Source organism: Choloepus didactylus, chromosome 2, assembly GCF_015220235.1.
Source record: "Choloepus didactylus isolate mChoDid1 chromosome 2, mChoDid1.pri, whole genome shotgun sequence".
NCBI lineage: Eukaryota > Metazoa > Chordata > Mammalia > Pilosa > Megalonychidae > Choloepus > Choloepus didactylus.
Window position 1 is genome coordinate 116,374,799 of NC_051308.1, and position 23,018 is coordinate 116,397,816.

Genomic DNA, 23,018 nt, shown 5'->3' on the forward strand with positions numbered 1-23,018 from the left:
GAACAACTGACTGTACACTTTGGATGACTGTATGGCATGTGAATATATCTCAATAAAATTGCATTAAAAAAATGAACACCAAAAACTAGTTCAATTCTCTAGCTTCCTCAGTTTATAGCTGGAGGTGATTACTAGCAAGCACCCAGTAGTTTCACGGTTGTATCCTGGCAAGCTAGACTTTTCTCAAATATTTCATCGTGGTCTAGGAGTTATCATCCTTACCTCTCTGGGTTAGTTTGCTTATCTTGAAAAAAAGGGAGAGGAGTTGTACTAGTTTTTCCTTAAGGCCCTTTGTAGTCTCATCTTTTCTTCCTGTGTTCCTTTATAATGGAATTGCCTTAAAACTGGAGTTGTAATAAAATCCCAAAACATAACTTTTAAAAATGGGTTAATTTTATAACAGAATGTTTTAACGTCTTTTCCAGTATCCATTCTCAAGTATCCAAGCTCCACTTAGCAGGAAGTTATAGGAGCTGTAATCATTCTTCTCTTGAGTCGGTTCCCAGTCTGTCTTCAACAGGCAACATGAAATGGAAGGATGCATATGGTAAGAATTTTGTTTTTTGATGCGTACTTACTCTGACCCAAATAGTCCTAAATAGAGGTAGTTCTACTTACTTCTAGTGATATTCTTAGAAGAGAAAAAAATGAAACTACACTTTTTTTTTTTTTTTTTTTTAAATTTAGTAGAGAGTAAATGGGCTAAATTCCTGAATCCTATTCCACTTTACAAACTGATCCATAACATTCTCCTTGGGCTTTCCCTCTGTTCACTTCACCACAGCACACATTCCCATATATGCACCCATCTGAGGAATGGATTTCCTTGAAAGGCCACTTAAGCAAGCCCAAAGGTAATTCATCTACCTTTTGACCATCTGTTGAAGGTTAAGGATGGACATTTGGTTTCTCTCCTTTCTGTAACCCACTTAACACTTCTCCCTACTTCACTCTGCTCCAGGAAAACCAGTATTTATCACTCTTACTCCAGGATGAGGTTAGAAATTTCCATTAGATCTCAAAATTAAATATCCATTGATCCATCCATCTACATTTATATATAAATACACAAACACACACACATACACGAATGACAGAAATGTTTTTTTCCCACAGCAATTGCTAGAAGTCTGGGAAAAAAAATCACCTGAAGATCCAAACTCCAACAGCTGTCAGCTGTTGAGCATGTGAAAAATATCATACCAAATTTAAAAATAATTCTTTAATCATATACACATAAGGGGAATAAAGGGCAGCACCAGGCTGACTGGGAAAGGGAGCAAGGTATTCTCCCTCTGTCCCAATGTCTGCTTGGCACAGTTCTTGAGATCACACAAACAAGTGGAGGTGGGATGGGAAGTAGGATAAGAGAGAAGACTGAAGAGACAAAGGCAAAGGGGGAGAGGCAGGGCTTGCAGTAGTCTCAGTCAGTGGACTCCAACACAGATTCACTCAGCGCAAGGTCCCAGTAGTGTTCAGCCCCATGCTTTTTGAAATGCTCCCGAGCCATGTTCTCTGTAGGGCACTGTTTGAATTTCATTTCCCCAAAGCTCCGATCTTTCGCTGTACCCTGAGAAAGGGACAGAATTCGTAGTAAAAACACTGCAGTTTCTCATTTAAGTCAGACGTTGTTCTAGAAGACCTAATAACACATTCTTTATCAATGTGCCAGTTGAATGTGATTTTATAGCAAAAGCAATTCTGAACTCCTCCCTTAGCATTTATTTCCTTAAGTTTTCATAAATTCATAAGTATAAAGGTTTTAAATTTTTTTGATGGAAGGAAGGAGTTGTTGTTTTGTGTTTTGGTACCAGGATGGAACAGTAAGTCACAACAGGACAATGGAGGGTGGGGTGTGATAACCTTGTCTTATACCAAGCCTCAGGACTAGATTTGGGCTTTTAAGAGAAAGGAGTTAGAGAGCCAGAAGCTGAAAGCTGAAAGAAGTCTTTTCACAAGATTTAGTGAGGACTTATATACAAGCAGGATGCTTAGGTGCCCAGAGTAAAGAACAATACAAAAGTGAGAGTAGAAAAGACTTAGGTGGAGTGGGGAGGACAGTTCCTTAACAAGAACTACAGTGGAAAAAGATAACAGTATTGAGTGGAATGGCATTCTCGCCAAAGGCACCAGCAGCAATGACAGTTATAAAGTGTTACCTCAAGAGGCTTTTAGGAAGCAAACCCCAATAAAGAGACTGGTACAGAACCGGGCTTGTTTCTGTACATGAGAGAATTCCTGAGGACTCTCGGAGATAAATGGAAGATGATTTGGAAGGGATGCAGGGACTGGGACACTAAATATGCTGGTGGGTACTTCTGGGACACAGAAATAGCTACTAAGGTTATAATAAACTAATTTGTATGCATAAGTTGGAGGGTCTGGGATAAGATATAAGGATACATGAAAACTGTTAAGAGCAATTACCCTATAAAGACCGGTCTTAAGGGATCAGGGAATAGGGATGGGATTTGAAAGTAAATGCTTTCTGTATTGTTAGAATTTTTTAAATCTCAATAAGCATTTACTATTTTTATAATAACATACCATTTTTATAATAAAGAACTAGTTAAAAATGAGCACATTTAAAATAGAGAAGATACACAGGTAATCAACATAAAAGAATAAAATGAAAACATTAAATCAACACAAAGGTAGCAAAATATAAACAATGTGCATATAATGCATTTTGGAGTCGGGATAAAAGGATTACTATGATAACTAGGGTATACATTAGGATAAGAATCACTACTGAATAAAACTTTTAATGTTTCCTGGAGAAATCATATGCTACTTTTGTCTTCACAAAAGACAAATAATCCTTAGTTCACATTTGCCCTGAACAAGTACATTCATTCATTCATTCTTCAGAACTAATACTGGTTCACTTAGAAGATTTTAGGGATGGAAGAACTGGAAAACCATTAAAAAAGTTCCAATTAAACAGTGATTTAGTCACATTTTACAAAACACTATCATATAATTATCTGATTTTGCTCTCGAAAAAAAAAAACAAAACTGACAGTACAGTGTGCAAATATCTACTTTACAGATAAGGCAATAGAATCTGATCTTAAGTGTCTTGCCCAAGTTGCATAGCTAGTAAGTGGCACTGCCCAGCCTCTCAACTTTATATTTTCAAGACTGGTACTTCTTTCTTTATATCCAAATAAAGAAAAATCCCACAACAATTCATTCCCCTCTTTCTGAATCTCATATCCATTACTATGAAATAAATAACACTCAGCAGAGAATTTATATTTCTGCCTACAGCATTTTCCACTTGCTTTTCAAGGCTACAAATACTTTCCATACTATTCCCCAGATGGCATACACCATATACTTATCAACTTAACTAAAATATAATCAGGAAGAACTTGCTGGCAAACATTTAGAAATGGATTCCTAACAGAAACTTAAGTTCCTTTTACAAAGGATCACCTACCTCCCAGACTAGTACACACTTGTTGGTTTTCTTCACAGCTTCCTCATCAGATTCCTCATCATCTGGAAAAAACAATATAGCTAAGTCTTGATCTAGACTTAAGACTACAGACCACACATTTAAGTCCTAAACAGACAGCATTAAAGTTTACCCAAATTCTCTTAAATTCTCACATGTTGAGATCAAATGTCTTCTTTCCTGTTACTCTTTATTTTTTCTCAAATTAGCCTGGAAGCTCCAACAGGGCAGGGACATTAATAAATTTAACAAATATTTATTGAACAACTACTATGTGCCAAGAGTTGTGCCAGATAGTGGAAATAAGGAGATAAATAAAAGAAAAATGGTTGACAATAAAAACTTCCTATACACTTTGGGAGCTAAGCTTCAGATGTCAACATGATAGTCCATTCTCAAGGAGCTTTTAGCTTAATGGAGGAGGACAAATATGACCTAATGAAGATATCTTAGGAACACATGCTAAAGAAAATAAAATATGGGTTAGTTATAGTACAAAAATGTACTTTAAGTACCTAAAGGACAAAAAGTAAAGGAGAGCCTATATTAGGTAAAGTTAAGAAGAGTAAGGCTCTCTGCAGATGTTAAATGCTTATCCAGGTCTTCAAAGAGGGGAAGCATGAACATCGATGGAAGACTTATGAGCAGAATGTCAACTATTATATAACAAGTAAGATAAAGTTGGGCAAAAGAATGAAAAGTGTATTTCTTGATAAAAGTAGGGAGCCTTTTGATATGAAAATCTCTTCTTTGCCTTGAATCCTTTTTAAAAACTTTTTATCAAAGAATAAAATAAAAAAAACAGACATTGCATATATAAGTGCATAGCTTGATGAATTTTCACAACCTAAACACACCCATGTAATCAGTACCAGATCTGGGGCAGACAGGGAATACAGCTGCTAAAAGGCCTTAAAGGACAGGCAGAAGAATAACTTTAATACTCATGTATACAATTGTTTAATAACTATTAAGTCAATGTCTAGCAGGCTCACAGTCTGAATGCGTCTTTCTAAAATTCATGAACACTACCTAGTGTTAGGAAGGGTATCAAAGGGAGGGAATAAAATGAATGGACAGCTGTACCATCCCCACCTCCCACAGCTCTCCCACTTAATCCCCTCTAACCCCCATTCACCATCTCCCTTCGTGTTAGATGTCTGTTCATCCCACTTTATCCGATGCAGCATAAGACGCTTAAATTTCTTCTGGGCCTTGGGGCCTGGAAACAGAGAAGGAGATTTTTGCCAGAGCTATGGAAGATGATGAGGTATGAAGAACCTCTGAGCTCATATAATACTCAGACTTTGATGTGGTAGTTGAAGAAATCCCAGGAACTGTATCTTGGGGTCTTCTACTCCAACACACACAGAAACAGAGGTCCAGGGTGTTATACCTAAGTATGACTCCAAAATACGATTTTTTTCTCCCTTCTCCCCACCCTACTAATCACTTCTAGGCCTAGGGTTGCCAGGGGATAGTCTCTCTCAATTTTTTTCAGACTCACCCCCTTCCACTACTACCACGTTGACATCCTTGTGCAGTACCACCACCCCTGTCAGGTACAGTTGCCCAGCATTGGCCTCAATCTTGAACTTCTTTGCTGGATTGCTCAAATTTCGAACTCTGAAGAAGGGAAAGTTTAGTTATGGTTTTCATTTTAGCATCAGTAGCTGCCTAAATGGAATGGAAAATAAACAGATGGATCCAAATGGTTTGCTCTTTAAAAACAAAGGCCTCTGGGAATAAACAAAATATATGAATGCTTAAAAGGTAGAATTGATGGGTCTAGGTCTAGAACTATTTTCACTTTGTCTTACACTTTCTCAAAGTCTTAACACTTACAACAAATAGGAGACAATCAAAATTTACTCAATGAATGAGGATGTACCATCATCCAAAAAATACTTATAAGTTAATTGTTCAGGACAATGTAAAGATCCACAAAACCATTACCCTTTAGATGCTTATAATGTAAAGTAGCACAAAATGCTATGCATGAAAAATGTCTAGAAGGATACAGGAAAAACTGCTAACAGCAATTACCAAAAGAGTGGTCCTAAGGGATCAGGGGATATGGAGGAAACTTTTTCAATAAATGTTTTTTGGTACTGTTAGAATTTTTTTATCTTAATAAGCATTGAATACTTTTATAATATTTTATAATATAATAATGTATAATGCTACTTTAAAAGAAGCACATTTAAAACATAGAATATACACATGTATTGAACATACAAGAATAAAATAAAAACATTAAACAAAATGGTAGCAAAATATTTACAATGCTTAAAATGCACTTCAAATGTAAACAAACAAACAAACAAAAAAACACTTTAGAGTGGGGATAAAAGGATTACTGCAATACATCAGGATATGATTACAAAGGGCAGAAATAGGATATTTTACATTTCACAAAGGAAAAACAATCCTCACTTTACATCTCAGCCTGAACAAGTATATACATTCTTCAAAACTAATACTGGTTCACAAAGGAGACTTCAGGGATTGAAGAATTGAATAACCCTAAAAATAAGTTCCTAACCTCATCACTGTAAATTTACTAGTTCCTGATTCACACTAGGGTCAAGAAAAGAGAATAGAAGCTGGTGTGAAGTATGCTTTTAGATCACAATGATTCTGCCTCGAGCACTTGGAAAACGTTTTGGTATTTCTATCGGAAAGGTTGGCCCAGTGTGGACACCTACCTATATACAGATATGTGTACCCCCTGTGAAATGTCTTCTTTAAGCTTTTTAATTTTCTTGACCTTTCTCTGTTCTGCTGTAAGTTTTCGGGCAGCGTTAGCCTCTTCATGCGCTCTGTCGTGACAGGAAGGACATCCACAAGTGAGAAAGGCATTGAAGATCAGAGGCAGGGCTGAGGGAAAGAGAGAGCAACAGAGGACTCTCCCCTCCCTCCAAATATGGATCCCCCAGAAGAGTCTGGGAAAGGTACTTGTCCTGGGTTTCCACCCAATCCCATGGCACTTACTTCTGTCTTTTTGCCATCTGAGCTCTGACATGGGCTTCTACCTTCGTGGGGTCCTGAACAGCTTCTGTTCCTAGTACTCGCATTAAATTGGAAATTCTCACTGTAGTGGAGAGAGAACAGCAATCTCCTAAGACACTTCTCCAGCTGAAAGAACCTGCTATCTCTTCTTTACTAAGTCATATTGCACACCTATTTCAAATCTCTGCTCAAAACTCACTTCTCCAAAACCTCCTATCTTGACAATCCTACATAATTAACTCAGCACTTACAGAAGGTCACACCCTCTAAATAACTGGTATGCATTTATATTGCCTGAAAATTTATGAAAGACAAAGAACATAATTTCTTTAGTATTTTTTCATCCAGATCAGAGCATCCAGTGAAAGATCTTACACATGACAGGGCTCACTCAAAATTTTACTGAATAATAGAAACTACAGGGGTGAGGTTTATGTGGTGTGTGTTTTTACTATATTTTCAATTTTTAAATTAAAATATTAAGAATTATGCACATATTTGCATATGTGTCTTATCACTGTACTAGAGTATGATGTCCATAAGTTAGTATCAGAGCATCTAGACTGGCTCTTGAGAATGACTGAAATTATCTAACAAGGTGTTTTAGCAGTCTATATCGTAAAGAGCCAGAGTAAATACTTTTAGGTTTTGCAGGCATATGGTGTTGAAACTACCCAGACTTGCCCTCATGGTGTAAAATAGCCATTAGACTGTATGTAAATGATTGAGTGTGATTGTGTTCTAATAAAGCTTTATTTATAAAAAAAAAAAAAAAAAAGAATTATGCACATAACAACTCTGTAAATACTGCAACTACAATCTTCATGAATTTCAAGATCATTATTCTTCAAAGATCAGTGTTGCATGGTCGATAATACTTAAAAACAAGACTTAAATGGCCTCTACAGCGACTATTTCAATCTGCCTCAATAAGAAAATATAGCTGAGAGCTTAGTTTCCAATTCTTGAATCAGAAAGTACCCAAAAATTCCCCTAGAATTAAAGTGATAAATAAACTTGCCATCCTTCTCCCCTGCCTCTAAGACACAAACCTTTGGGTTCGGGAGGAGGCATCAGGCCCAGTCTGACTTTCTCTTGTAGTTCCTTCTGTGCTTCCCTCCTTGTTTGCCTCCGAAGTTTCTTCTGTTCCTTCTTGGTGAGATATACCCCCAGAGTAACTGGAGTGTCATTGTCAACTATCAGGAAGAGAAAGGAGTGTACCATAGCAAAAAGCATAGTGGAGGGACTTATGTGAATATGAATCACATTAAAAGGAACTTTAGTCTAGTTATTGTTAGTTAGTTTTAGGTTGTGATAATGGTAATACAGTTAGATTTTTTAAAAAACCATTTTTATTTTTCAGGAATAGTGTTCTAATTTGTTTTTCCTTTAAGTATTTGAATGCTATCATTAAATGACATGTGGCAAAAGACCAGTATAGAAAACAAAATCAAAGTTGCTCTAGTTGTGGATTTGGTGGAAGTGGGGATACCCAGAATCCCTTTTGGATCCCACCTCCATGAAATACAATTTGAAAATCAATGGCTTAGAGGATGAAATTTATGATTGGGAGTTACAGGAATTAGAAAAAAAGGTTTACTCATCCTTTTGAAACAAACAAACCCCAGTAGAAGACTACTGATTCACATTAATGACAGCTAAGTAGAATGTAATTAGGTAAAATACAATGATTATTACAAGTTGTATTATCTCAAGGTCTAATCTATTTTACTAAATTTATTGGAGATGTTGTCAAGTGATTTACTAATCGGGACATCATATCCTTTGCTCATCCCAAGTCTGGTTAAGGTGTTAAGATCTTTTATGACCTGCACAACCCTGAAAGAAGGCCCATCAGCTAATATTAGCTCCACATATGAGGAAATTCACAATGTCCTAAGTGATTTAACCAAAGCATTCAGCTAGTTAAAAACAGAGCCACAACTAAAACCTATCTCTTTTGACACAGCCAAAAAACTTTTTGCTACAAACATGATAAAGAAAAAGGTTGAAAACAAGATTGAAGAAGGGACGGAAGTTTCTTGATGGTGTACAAGACTGAGTTGGAGTCAGCACTATGTTAAAAGCACAATTTATAATATATCAGTGAGACCATCTCTAGTCACATTAGGTCTCAACATTCTAGAGCTGCACTGTCCAATAAGGTAACCATTTGCCATATGTGCTATTCAGGTTTAAGTTAATTAAAATTTAATAAAATTTAAAATTCAGTTCCTCAGTTACACTAGTGCAATTCAGGTTTTAAGTGTTAAACAGTTACATGCTGATGGGGACTTTATTATATCGGACAGCACAGATAAAGAACATCCCCATCGTCACATGAAGTTCTACTGGATATAAGGCTACTCTAGAGCCTTGACTGAGTAATCTATACATTACCTGGAGGATTGAGCTGGGCTGGATGTTCAACAAGATTTGTGATTCCAAAATAATCTTCCCTCTTGGGATTTTCCTCTGTACTAAAATTGGAGGAAGAAGGGAAAACAGAATTTGTAGGTAGAGGCGATTAAGAGAAAGGAAGTCTAAGAAACAATTAAAAAAATCCACTCTCCATAATGTGTTCTAGCACTTTTTAGCATTTACTTATCTATAATATGTAATTACATTACATATTATTTTCAAGATGAGAAAACTGGTTCCTAAGGTTGAATGTACTCTCAACCTCTTTTCTACCCCAACACTTCTGAGGTATATCACATTCTCTCATTAGTAACAACTCCCTAGGACAATGGTTAGCAAAGGAAGGGTAAGGAAAGGATGAAACGGACTCCTAAAGCCAGGTATCAGAATGATGGATATAAAGCTCTCCAAATGTTTCTTATATATATTTTCTTTACCATGTCCTCCCCTATCAGCTAAGAATCCTTCCTCTATACCATCGAGATATTTAAGAAATGTAAACAACCTTAATTAGTAACTAAAGAATGTACTTTAGAAAACAAATATGCTAAAAACAAATATATATGTATTAAACTGAAGACATCCAGGATGGATATCTTAACACCACAGAGTTTGTTAATTCTTGGTCATCAAGGTGACACTGTTGCCAGCCCAAGAGTGACATCAGAACTTGTCTTCATTGGCATTAGAAATGCCAGCCATATCTCCTCTGACTGTGTGGCCCCAGATCTATTAACCTTATTGATTTGGACTCTGGCTAGGCCTTCCTGGAAAACTATTCCTTACTAAAAGGCTGAAGTGGATCAATCCTGAACCATAAATAAGAATTCAATAAAACATCACAAAACAGTATCTGAAGGTAAAGCAGCCCTCTTGCAATAATGAGATAACAAACCTGAAAAAGAAATTCAATATGCTAAAAATAGTAAAACAAAGAAAGAGAACAAAACCAGCATACCTACAAACATTTTAAGAAACCTGAGATTCCACGTGGAGAAGCCCAGGTTTGCCTATTAAATTATCAAAGACCACAGAAGCAACTGTCCAGCTGAGGAACCCCCACCACTAGACCTTCTAGCCACCAGCTGAGCAGCTGAAACTGGAAGAAGAATGCCCAACTGAGCCCAGTCTGAACTGATGATACAAAGAATTGTGACGAGAGAAGGTTTGAAAAACGACAAAGAACTGGCACAGACATCTTTCTCAGTGCTCCAGAAAATGGTTAAAGGACTGCAGTAATATAGAGAGTGCCAAATTAATATAAAAGGCTTCTTAAAAGTGGTAGGATCTCCTGGCACCGCAGCTCGCCCCTCCCCCACTCCTTACTGGCTCACACAGAGCCCCCACTCTCCCAGTGTGGAACCCTCATCCCAGTTCTGAGGGAGCAGAGTGGCCCTCATGCACAAACTGGGAGCATGTATATCTGACCCAACCTGTCTGATGGTGGCCTGAGGCCCTGGCCAACCCAGAACTTGCCCTGTGTGAAGATGGCAACTCAGAGACCTCTCCTAAAGAATGTTATAGGAAAGCAGTAGTCAAGGTGTGCTATCTGGGGCAAGGGACTATTGGCTATAGGACATGACATACAGAGCAGGGCCTGGGATTATGAGAAAACTGTTTCCTAGGGAAGAGGGAAAATTTGTAGCCATGTGAATTGGGGAATTCCCAGGGTCACATGCGCAAGCCCCACGCAAGATAGTAGTGCACAGTAAGGATAAGTGAGGCCTCAACACTTTGGCCTGGAGCTATGTTCATACAATCCATTTATGGATAAGCCTCCTTTGAGGAAGTTTTGACTTCTTATGTTAGTTCCTGGCATTCAAGCAAAACTTGGTCATAACACTAGTTGGATGCGAACTTAAAGAACAGAGTCTAAATTTCAGTGATATATTCAAATATCAAAATGTTCAGGTTTCAACAAAATGTTAAAAAACATACAAGGAAACAGAAAGCGATGGCCTAGGCAAAGAAGATTAAAGCATTAGAAACCATCCGTGAGGAGGATCAAACCTGGGACATGCCAGACAAAGACTTTTAAAAAGTGATCCTACATGACTCACAGGTATGATCTTGGCCCTGGCATCATGCGATTGAGAAAGCCTTCTTGGACCAAAAAGGGGAAGAGAAATGAAACAAAATGAGGTTTCAGTGGCAGAGAGATTTCAAACAGAGTCAAGAGGTCACTCTGGAGGTTATTCTTATGCATTATATAGATATCTCTTTTTAGTTTTTGGCATATTGGAACAGCTAGAAAGAAATAACTGAAACTGTTGAACTGCAATCCAGTACCCTTGATTCTTGAAGATGATCATATAACTATATAGATTACACTGTGTGACTGTATGATTGTGAAAACCTTATGGCTCCTACTCTCTTTAACCAGTGTATGAAGAGAAGAGTAGAAAAATGAGGAAAAAGTAAATGAATAATAGAGAGGCATGGGGGGATATGAGACGTTTTGAGTGTTCTTTTTCACCTTAATTTTTCTTCTTGTTCTTTTTTTGTGTGTGTGTGGTCATGAAAATGTTCAAAAATTTACTGTGGTGATGAATGCACAACTATATAATGGTACTGTGAACAACTGATTATACACTGTGGATGACTGTATGGTTTGTGAATATATCTCAATAAAACTGCATTAAAAAGGGAGGGAAAGTGATCCTAAATATGCTCAAAGAACTAAAGGAACACACAGACAAACAAACAAACAAACAAAAAAACCAAAGGAAATCAGGAAAACAACAGATGAATTCAAAGAGAATATCAATATAGAGATGGAAATCATGAAAAGGAACCAAACAGAACTAAGACCACAGTCACGGGTACTAAAAATTCCCTGGAGGAGTTCAACAGCAGAATGGAGCTAGCAAAAGAAAAAAATCAGTGAACCTGAAGATAAGACAATTGAAATCATTCAGTCTAAAGAGCAGAGAGGAGAAAGAAAAGTGAACTGAGACTGTGGAACCTCTGGGACACCACCAAGTGTACCAATATATACACTGTGGGAATTCTGTGAGAAGAAAAACAGAAGGGGCAGAAAGAATATTCAAAGAAATAATGGCTAAAAACTTCCCAAATTTAATGCAAGACATAACTATGCACATCTAAGATGCTCAATGAACTCCAAACAGGATAAACCCAAATAGACCATACTGCAACATATTATAATCAGACTACTGAATGCCAAAGATAAAGAGAGAATACTAAAAGCCATAAGAAAGAACCAATGGATCATATACCAAATAAGGGAGTCTCAACAAACTTAAGTATTGATTTCTCATTGGAAACCATGATGGCAAGAAGGCAGTGGGATGACATATTTCAAGTGCTGAAAACAAAAACTGCCACACAAGAATTCTATATCTGGCAAAACTGTCTTTCAAAAATGAGGGAAAGATTAAGACATTTCCAAATTAACAAAAACTGAGGGAGTCTGCCACCACTAAACCAGCCCTACAAGAGATGTTAAAGAGAGTTCTGCAGGTCCGAAGGAAAGACCAGACGATAGACTGAAGCTGCATGAAGAAATAAATATCTCTAGTGAGCATAATGACACGGGTAAATATAAATGCTAGTACTGTTGTATTTTTAATTTGTAACTCCACTTTTTACTTCCTACAGGATCTAAAAGGCAAATGCATAACATGTAAAGATAAATCAGTGGTTTTGGACTCATAATGTCTAAACGTGTAATTTGTGATGAGAACTACATAAAGATAGAGGTACAAAAGGGTAGAGGAACAGTGTGTGAAGTGAAACTGGTATGAAAGCAAACAAATGTTACACATTTAGAATGTTAAATTTAAGCCCCATAGTAACGACAAAGGAAATATCAGAGAATATGCAAACTGATAGAAAATGGAGTCAGGTTGCCAAGGGTGTGGGGTAGAGGGCAGGGGGAAAGAGGAGTTAATGAATAATGGGTATAGGGTTTCTGCTTGGGGAGATGGGGAATTCTGGTGTTGGAAGGTGGTAGGGATGTCATGATATTTTATGTGTGGTTAGTCCCATTGGGCAGTATGCTTGGGAGTGGTTAAGATGGGGTTTTGTGTACATTCCCACAGTTAAAGGGAAATGGAAGGAGGGTAGCAACTGAAGAAACAGAGATGATTAGGTGTGGTGCATAGTTCTGTATGGGGTCTGGCAGGAAGGGAGGGGGTTCATGGGACACTGTTGGAATGTGTGAAGGGACTGAAGTGTAGACTGTATTATATCAGTGCTAGATCATTTGGGTTTGGAAGCTGCATGTGGGGTGGTTTTATGAGGGGGGTATCCTCATTGTTAGATAAGCATGGCAGTGTTGGGTTTCCAGAAGACATGGTGTGCGGTCTGCACTCAGATGTTCAGAGGGTGGATTGCTGGGTAGGTGGACAGATGGGTGAATGAATGGAGTGGTGAAGGGCTGGAGTTGCTGGTGGAGCTGGGTACATGGGGTTATGGGGTGTATAGGGTATATAGGATGTATTGGACTTCTCTGTGTTTGTATTGTTCTTCTGGCTATCCTGTTTTTTTTTTAAAACGTGTTTCAAAATAAAATTTTAAAAAAATGCAAAAAAAAAAGTAAACAGAAAACTTATAGATTTGTTTTAGATTTGTGACAGTTTCTCCTACATTAACCCAAATAACTAAAAATAGCCCACAGAATATATTCTTTACAAATATATAAACTGTGTACGATTACCTATTTCCTATCTTTTAATTTTATTTAACGCATGAGTACCATCTCCCGCATTAAAATCAGCCTTATTAAAAGGTATTAACTAACGAACTCACAGGTCAAAACCATTGGGGATGATATAAGAGTCCCACCACTCAATTTCAGGGATATCACCTTCCTTTAACTCCTTCTTAGGAGCAATGAGGGCCAGTTTAGTTGAAGTATGGATGCCTGTTTTTCGAGCTGCCTGTGAAATCTCTGCCTGCAGTTTTTCCAGTTGAGCCTAAAGAAAATATAAACCAAGAAAGGAAGATTAATTGAAGTCACAGAAAACAGGGAGGTGGTAGAATACAGAATTTTTTTTTTTTTTTTAATTCAGTTTTATTGAAATACATTCACACATCATACAATCATCCATGATATGCAATCCACTGTCCACAGTATGATAACATAGTTATGCGTTCATCACCACAATCTATCTCTGAACATTTTCCTTACATCAGAAAGAACCAGAACAAGAATAAAAAATAAAAGAATACAGAATTTTAAAACACTTCCTTATTGAACTCTTTACACCTAACACAATGAGTTCATAATTTCCAAAAACTTACAGAAAAGTCATTCTATTTTATTTTAATCTTTAGTCATTTACATACATCTCACCTTCACCTCTACTTTTATCATAGTTATGTACCTACAGCAAACATAGAGAAATGGAATTCAATGAAAACCTCACTCCGAGAAGACAAAACTGAGAAGGCAAAAGTCACCAAAAATAGTCAATTCAACTTCCAGGTGTGTGAATTGTCTGCAGTCTTTTTTTTTTTTTTTGTCTGCAGTAAATTTTAACACCAGACTAGCTTTGTGAAGTGACCCAGATACTTCTGAATTGTTTCCCTCCACTGTCAGTTGTATGCTGATGATTTTCAAATTCAATCCTATTTCCATCTAAGTAAAATGTAATTGAGAAGACCAATGAGCTAAAAATTAAGTATTTCAGGAATAAATATAGTATTTTAAAAATCATTCATTTCTTATATTACCTGTATCTAATTCCCTACAACATACAGAATTGAGTTGACAGCACCTCTCTGTCAGTTTCCTAACTTCTTCTAAGTTCTGGGTTATACTCTAAGCCAGATACCTTTGTTCGTAATCGTTGGGCAATCTTCTCAAATTTGCCCTTGTCATGGAATTTAAAAGTACGTCTTTGGCGCTGGGAAGGGGCAATTGAGACTCGGGGGTCAAAAAAGGTATTGGACTCCATGTCTTCTGAAGGCTTTTCTTTTAGCTGTTGCTTGAACTGTTCCCTCTTCACAGCACGAATATTGGCCTTCAAAGTAGGCATGCGGTGTGTCAGCTCAATCTCCTTGCCTGTTGCATCTACAGTGCGACCCTGCTCATCTAGGATCAGTGGTGTAGGTTTAGTTTGATCTTTTAACTCCACCTTCCTGAAAAATAAACCACAAAGAAATAAATTCCTTATGGAACAATTTGGCAAACAAAAAACATACAGAAAATAAATGACAATGTATAATTCTCTTTCTTTTATCCCTGAATTCTTAAGTAAGACATGGGATGCCAGACCAATTGTAGGTGCTAAAAATAGTCTATCATCTTTACCCAACCGTAGTGAACCTTCTTATCTGGTCTCACTCAACATGACCTAATGGACAAAGCTCTGGGTGAGAAACCAGGAGACCTTGCTCTATTCCCAGCTACAGTACTATATGAATCATCTTAAACTGAGTTCTATCAAAAGTAAAAAGAAGACAATAAACTCTGCAACAAAAAGTCAAGAGAATAAATTCAACTGGGTGTTTACTGATCATGTGTAAGAAATATGAAAATGTCTAAGAAATGATTTAGGTGCTTTGAAAGAAGAGGACCAATAACTTCAAAGGTACTTATTGTTTCTCAAGTCTCAGAAATGGCGAAGTGTTTCATGAACTAGGTACTCACGGGGGAGCAATGCCCATGGCATGGAGATTGGCCAGGCCTACCATATTGGCATTGCCAATGAGCCCTGGCTTCAGTGCCAACTGGGCTTGGATACGGGCTTGTAGTTCAGCTGCTTTCCTTGCCTTCTCAATTGCATCATTCATGAAAGTGGCGGCCTGAGAGGGCTGAATAGTGTTGCCAATTGGAAGTCGCTCTGATTGAGAGGAAGGAGTCTTTGGCTGTGAGATAGAGAAAAAGAGATCAGAGGGACTGAGACAGATAGGGAGATAAGAGGAATGCATACACTGAGTGGCAGATTGTGGTAGACTGTGGGCTGGAACATGCAATCACCTTCTGGACTCCCATTTGAGTGGATGGCAAGAAATTCTGTGCTAAAGATTCTTCTTTTCAGAGTAATCTGGGCACAATACCTGAGGTGTAGGGGGGCTAATGAAGCTCAGCTGTTTTTTCCTCTCCTCAATTTGCCGTGTTGCTGCTTCCATCATCTGTTTGATCTGCCCTCAAAAAAAAAAAAAAAAAAAAAAAAAAAAAAGTGAAAAACTATTAACTTCTCCTTTTTTATTTCTCCATACATGTCCCTAAACTCAAAGAGCTTTCAGGTTCCTACCAGAACATTAACACTCCAGGAACCTAAAATTTTTGAAGGACTCCATCATATTCTGTCTGCACCATAGGCTAGAAAACTTAGTAAAGATAAGCCTATAGAGCTGAGCACCTTCCCAAAGCAGGACTGACATGTTAGATAGTATCATAGCTTGACGATAAACACTCTAGAGTCAGATACACTTAAGTTTGAATTTAACTCTGCCACTTAATGCCTCGGTAATCTTGGACAGTTACTTAATCCCTAAACTCTAAAAGGGAAAAAGTTGTACTTACTCCACAGAGTTACTGTGGACACCGAAATAATGCATGCAACACTCCTAACAGAACCAGCAAAGCACTTAAACTTTTTTTTTTTAAACCATGCTACTGGTCCCTGAATTTCTAGTTTAGAGAACTAGAGACAATGGTTTCCACAGTCTCCGTAAACCCTAGTCTCTTTTTGTCCTAAAGTTTAGAATGATGAACTTTGAAGAAACAGTCCAACAATTCTTTTCACATTTTCCAAGATCCTTCAAGATATTTTTTGAAAATTTGTTTTTACCATTTTTTGAGTGATATACTCACATAGTTCAAGATGCAAAAAAAATAAAAAAGGGTATATTGTGAAGTCTCTAATTCTATTCTCCATAAAAAGTATCAGTTTGTTTCCTTCCAGAAATATATTTTATATATATGTTCTATTCTCCCCCAAGAAATTTTAAATGGTACAAGAAGTCTTTACTGTTTATATGGAATCATAATTACTTAGCAGTGCCTATTTTGAAAACACAGATGCTTTCTGTTCATGAAACATGAAGTCACCTAGAAACTATACATGGATTATCTTCTCCACGTTATATTTGTTTTCCTCTGCCATCAAGTTGAGTTTTGATTATTTCAATTAAATTTTACCAATAACCCAATGAGGTAGATAATTGGGTAAATAACACTACATGCAACACACCTAGAACCTGGTTTGCCACATAGTCCCTTAACTGGAATATTCCTGGTAAACCCAAGGAATGTGGAAATATAAAGGAGGAAATAAAACTTCCCCAAATGCTGAACACTAATTCAAATCAAGATCAGAATAAATTTGGACCTGTGTGCCTCTTGTCTCTTCAACTCACAAATTCACTCTGCTTCTAGTCCTTAATTACTAACCTGGAGCTTGGTCAGCATGCCAGGGCTCTCTGATGGAGGTCCAGGGATCACCTCTGGCTCCTCTTCCACCTCCTCAAAACGGGGTATCCGTCGCTTCTTTACTCCTGATGATTCCTTGGAGATCTCAGAGTCATCACCAAACACCTCCTGAGGAAATCCAAGATGAAAAAAGAGTTGCATCCCTGCCCACGGGGAGAAGGGAAGAATCATCCTAGTCCCTACTAGCATTTTGTGGCTTTTCCCAGGGGAATATGATACAACCTTGCAAATGGCTACTTGCCAGAAGCCAAGACCTTCTAGACCCTCCACCAAGTTGACCATCTCACTCAACTTCTCATCAAGCAAATTTCATTTCCACATTCTTACAAATATTCCTATGTCAAGGTCTTTGTAAATGCTACTGCCCACAATTATAATAACCTTCCTTAACTTTTTGACACCCATATTACAAATCCAGCCTAAAACTCACCTCCTCCAGGAAGTTTTCCTCATTAATAATCTCATCCTACTCTGATCAAACCTCTGTTTCACATCCTCTTAACACTTAAATGCTAGGTTAAACTACATTGTTGATACTCTGCTTGCCAAGTGTTAAGTTTTTCAGTGTTAGTTTTTTCCCCCAATTAGAGTCTAAACTCTTCCAGGACAGGGGCTTTCTCTTTCTTTTTCATCAGTACTCCCCAATAACACTTTGCTCTCATCAAACAATGGGAACTCAAATATGTTGACTATTGCAAGGTGAATTTAAGAGGACCAAGAGTGGCCAACTGGAAGGGACAATGGGAAAAAGCAAATGTACACACCGGTGGTAGGCTTTGGGTGACATCCCCTCTTCACTAGGAGGGCTCGTGTTTTGCAAGGACATATCCTCGGCCAGGGGCGAGCGCTTCCTGGAACTCCTACAGTTCAAGAAAAAGGACTCTCCCATAATATATTGTGTGGGGTGGGGGACTTGAATGGACCAAAAATGGGACCCAAATCCCAAGGATATCTAGATACTTCTTCAAGAAACCAATTTAATTAATCCCACCCAATGTATTAACTTCATTCATAGCACGCCCTCAGCACTTAGTTGATAGCATAACCTATCATAACATAATGTTCACAGCAGAGATCTGTGTATTCTGTGGAGCAATCATTCCCAATTAAGCATAACAAGATCAATAGAAGTCTGAGATTCTATAATCAACCCACCGAGTAGCTGTAAAATTTACATGAATCTACTACTCAGATATAATCGTGACTGTATTTTATTGCCCACCCCCCCCCATCCCTTAAACTGTAAACTCTTTTAAGGCAAGGACTAGCCCTCATTCTTCTGATCACCTTACAATGCCCTAAACACAAAGGGCACACAAATCTCTATTTCTCCTGGTACTATAGCCTGGCCAGAGAATCTAAGCAGAAATTGCTTATCCACTGTACCTCTGGAAAAACAATGGGATAGCCAAGGTATCAAAAGTACTTTGGAAGGTTTGATGGGAGTCTCAGAAAGATTTTTTTTTTTAAAGAGAGAATGAGAAAGAGATATGAGATAAAGAGATTAGCTACTTGATGCTAAAATTAAAGAGGCCATGACAAATCGGTAACTACAGAAAACAAAGTGCAGAAAGTAAGAGACTATTGATGTTCCCTTTAAGTACCCTACTCTTTGCATCAGATGACCCACAACATACTATAGAGTAAATGGTAGGCTCTCAAAATATATAATAAATAATAGTTGTTTGTAGGTATCCTACCTACAAGTCCATTGCAGAGAAACCTCTATAAAGGAATAACAATGGAGTTTTATAACTGAGGTAACAGTGGAATCACATTCTGAAACTCATTTATGAGGCCTCAAGTAAATCAGAGCATAAAACCTTAGAGCAATCAATTTATAGTTAGTAGTAAAGAAGAAGAAAAATAAAAGGAGACATAGAGAACATGAGAACCAAAACTCCTAACTGTATGATAAAGGACGAAGCTACCAATTATTTCTTTGGAATATTTCAACCCATGATGTGCTTAGGTGTTTCATCACTATAGGATGGTGATAATACAAGTTCACTCCTTCTACTTTAATGCCTAAGTACTTCTCTTGAGTATTATGTATTCTAATAGTGGATATTAAAGTGTGAGCCAGATAAGCTCAGCAACTTTGTTACCGTTCAAAACAATCCTGAGCTCATTAGAAAGTTAACTGCAACCTACCTTTAGCTCTCGCTTTCTACTCCTGTCACTGCTAGACTTGGAATGCCTGGAGCTTCGGCCTTCCTCCACAGCCTCAAACAGTTTGTCCACAAATCGGAGAGTAGAATCATCAAGGAAAGGTTTCAGATGGTCTAATAATAAAAAAAGAAGTGGAAGAATTGAAAAAGTAAGAGTAGTTAACCCAATACTAGAAATATAACCATCACAAACACTGGAAATTTTATCCCTAAGAAAGGAGGGAAATGTTTTCTTCAGTTGTTTGTAGGATTCCCATAAATATTCTTATATTGAAGCAACCTCATTTAGGTTGACCATTAAAGTTCAGGATGAATAATCACCCAACTTTTCCCAAATACCAAGTAGTAGGACAATTACCATTAACAAACTCTACCTCCCTCAACTTTTTATTTTAAAAAGACTTCTAAATGTTTAGATGTCAATCTGAATACATACTAATATACTTCTCTGACTTTAGTATATTTCCTAAGTAAATATAACTTAGGTGACTCAGGATGGTGGCCAAAGGGAGTCAGTCTGAGATTCAAAATATACCCCAAATAATAAAGAAAAAAAGCAATAAGAACAAAAGCAAAATAAGTTACTTAGGCAATTTCCACATAAAAGTGGGAGAGAATAAAATACGGCCTGATCTTTTTTTAGATGCTCCTAACAGTGAGAGAATTCTGGGTAAGTTCGAAGCAGTGATTAGGAAGTCATCCTAAATCTTAGGTCAAAAGATTCAGAAAGGTACATACCAGCTGCCTTCTTCTTGTCCATGCCCTTCCCCACACAGTTCAATGCTGCTGTGACCACTGTGGGCTCTGAGAAACCCAGCACCCTCTTCACTGTCTTCTCTACCCATGGTTTCAGCTCATCCAGCTCCCTCTTAGACAGTGCCATTCTTTGGGAAAAGGAGAAGGATAGATCAAATAGAACTTGATACTGCACCTAAAAACAAATGAGAAAAGTGGTTGAGTTAGAGGATGGGAAAAAGTTTAAGTGATCCAGGGAAGTGATTACTATATTAGGAATGCCTTCTCCACCCATATTCTCAATCCTTAGGCAAGTTCGCCCACTTCATTTGAAGTCAAATACTTTCCCCAAGAACCATGCTTCAAAGCAGAAAGAACTAGACTCCATTTGGTTTTTAAACCTAACTCAGTAATTACCAGTGGATCAATGAAATCTCTGGAACCAACCAACCAACCCTGGGAATAACCTGGTCTAAGAAATGAGTTCTAGTTTCTTTTTCAAGCCTGTCTTATCAACAGGGGCTGGCAAACACATAACATGAAAACAAGATTGACAAAGCCTGTCCAGAAGTCAGCTCTTCTAGTCCTCCTACTTCCAGGGAGGCATTCCCTAACCCAGTCCTGACCCATTGTTAGTTTCCCTTCCTTCAAGGGATGCAAATAAGGGAGAGTTTATCCAGGCCAGACATCCTGTATTAAAGCTCATAATCCTTATGAATGTTCTGTCTCATTTCTCTGTAGTTACTTTCATCCCTGAGGGAATTCTGCACCCAGATAACCAATTCTCTCTTACGTTCTCTGACTTGATCAGAGTAATTCATTAGCTCAGAAAAGAACACCTTCATTCTGGAGGTACGCTCTGTCCTTCTCCCTTTTCATTTCTATTCTACATTTTAGTTCAGCAGAGAAACACTATCATAAAGAACTCTCAACAACAAATCTTCATACTTGCTATTTAATGTTAGTATAATTTTTAAACATTATTCATGTTTACATTTTGGTCTATCTAAATCTCAAAACTTCCCACGAGCACAGGCAACATTTTATTTCTCTGATATTCTCTACAGTCCCTAAAAGAATAAATTGCACTGATCTCAAATTCAAAACTAAACTCCTCCCAACACTGCTACCCATCCTGTAGTCAATCTTTCAAGATGTTTCAAGACATCATTTCTACTAAAAGATGCAGTCTGATTAACTTCTACATCCTTGGCAGGTTTACGCTCTGTTAATACCTGTTGCCAAGTAGTGAATTTAATTTTGGTATAACCAAATAAAGCAAGTAAATTAATACCATGAAAGTAAGGTGGAAGGTTGCATTTAAAAGAGGCTATAATTCTCAATGAAAAATTAAGTGAATAATTCTATGGTGTTAAATGAATAAGCCTACTATCCCCAGATGAAATAGGTTTATCAATCTCTACATGTTAAATGTCCACTGCTCAAAAGAGGCATATCCAGAACCACAGAGGGTACACATCTCTGAGACGAGAGGTCAGACAGGACAGAAAGAACACTGAACAGTTTGGGCACCAGCCCTGTGGTTTACCAGCAACCCTGGACAAATTAATCAATGAATGAAGTTAATTTCTTTGAGCCTCAGTTTACTCGTCTTAAAAAATTAGCACAAGTGCCATATCTACATTGTACTTAATTCATTCAATAAGTAATTTACTGACCAACTACTAATTACCAAGCAGTGTACTAGGCACTAAGGATACATACAGCAGTAAATAAAACAAACAAGAATCCTAGCCCTAACGGGGCTTACATTCCACTAGAACTGAATCACAGAGGAGAAAATGGAAGCAATCTGAAAAACCCAAAGCAATCAATGACTTACCATTATCATCAGATTAAATGGGTGCCTAAGCATTACACGTATTCAAATTCAAACAATCCTTCATAAGATAATGTGCAAATTAAACAGCCCGTGGACAAAAATTTTCAAACAGTAACGAGTTTGTTACTAGCGAAATGTCCAACAATAACTGTAGGGGGTAGGCAGGTGCCGAAAGAGGTGAAAGGCAGAAGGGTCTCTGAATAGGCAAGTAGCAGAATTCGATCTTCCGAAGGAATTCCTTACTCCGTGCTCCTCTCTGCTAGAACCCGAGTGATCCCCGGAAATCCTCATTCTTCTATTTTTACTCTCTCCTCTTCTGGCGTAAACTCCAGCCGACAACCACCAACTCCCCTTGTTCCATCCAAACTCCTTACCTGATAACTAAAGTCTCCCACTCCATCCCCTTCCCACCCCCGCCCTTTTCCTCTCAACAATCCCATTTCAACTCCTTCTCCCACAGAACGCTGGACTTTTCTCACCCTCCTTCCATTGAACCATCCTGTTATGATAGCCCCCGTGACCGAGCCCTGGCCCCAGTCACTCCGACCGCAGGATACCCCTTCTGGGCCCAGGGCCACTACTCACCTCACAAACTTCAGCCCCTGAGACGGAGCCCGAACGTTACACCGGAACCGGAAACCCTTAGAACGCCCTACGGCCTGCCGTCGCTACTGCCACTGCCGCCGCCACGCCGCGGTCCCCCAACATGTGACGAAAGAGGGGCGGGCCTGCCTATTTGCGCAGCCGTAATCACCACTTTCCCGGAGGCGGAGCGCATGCGTAATGGAGCTCAAAAGTTCCACCGTTCCATTTTCCCGATCCTGGTTTTCCCATTTAAGGCTATTAAGGAGATTACTGTAAAGAAGTTGGTGTTCCTAAAGCGGAAATTGGGTTGCTAGCAGTTTTCCTCGTGTGGACAATAGTGCGCTAAAGTTATGCTAGAACTGAAAGCGGACCTTCTGCGTT

General features: G+C 38.1%; 1 protein-coding gene across 6 annotated transcripts; it reads right to left on the minus strand.

Annotated features, from left to right (window-relative positions):
- Positions 1 to 1,207: 1,207 nt before the first annotated feature.
- On the minus strand, positions 1,208 to 22,781 carry PRPF3 (pre-mRNA processing factor 3). 6 transcript variants are annotated; one of them, XM_037826093.1, is made up of 16 exons: positions 22,638 to 22,780; positions 20,213 to 20,405; positions 19,458 to 19,588; positions 17,265 to 17,411; positions 15,926 to 16,009; positions 15,516 to 15,733; positions 14,698 to 15,004; positions 13,670 to 13,836; positions 8,876 to 8,955; positions 7,528 to 7,671; positions 6,458 to 6,557; positions 6,172 to 6,285; positions 4,971 to 5,089; positions 4,602 to 4,685; positions 3,446 to 3,507; positions 1,208 to 1,570 (listed from the first exon to the last, which is right to left on the minus strand). In XM_037826093.1, the coding sequence occupies exons 2-16, from the start codon at positions 20,355 to 20,357 to the stop codon at positions 1,424 to 1,426; spliced, it is 2,049 nt and encodes a 682-aa protein (XP_037682021.1). In that variant the 5' UTR covers positions 20,358 to 20,405; positions 22,638 to 22,780; the 3' UTR covers positions 1,208 to 1,423. The 6 variants fall into 6 exon arrangements, 4 of the variants coding, with proteins under 4 accessions (XP_037682021.1, XP_037682022.1, XP_037682024.1 ...); XM_037826094.1 differs by lacking the exon at positions 22,638 to 22,780 and adding an exon at positions 22,532 to 22,619; XR_005215244.1 differs by having other exon boundaries at positions 1,497 to 1,570; positions 4,592 to 4,685; positions 22,638 to 22,781.
- Between the last annotated feature and the right edge of the window lie 237 nt (positions 22,782 to 23,018).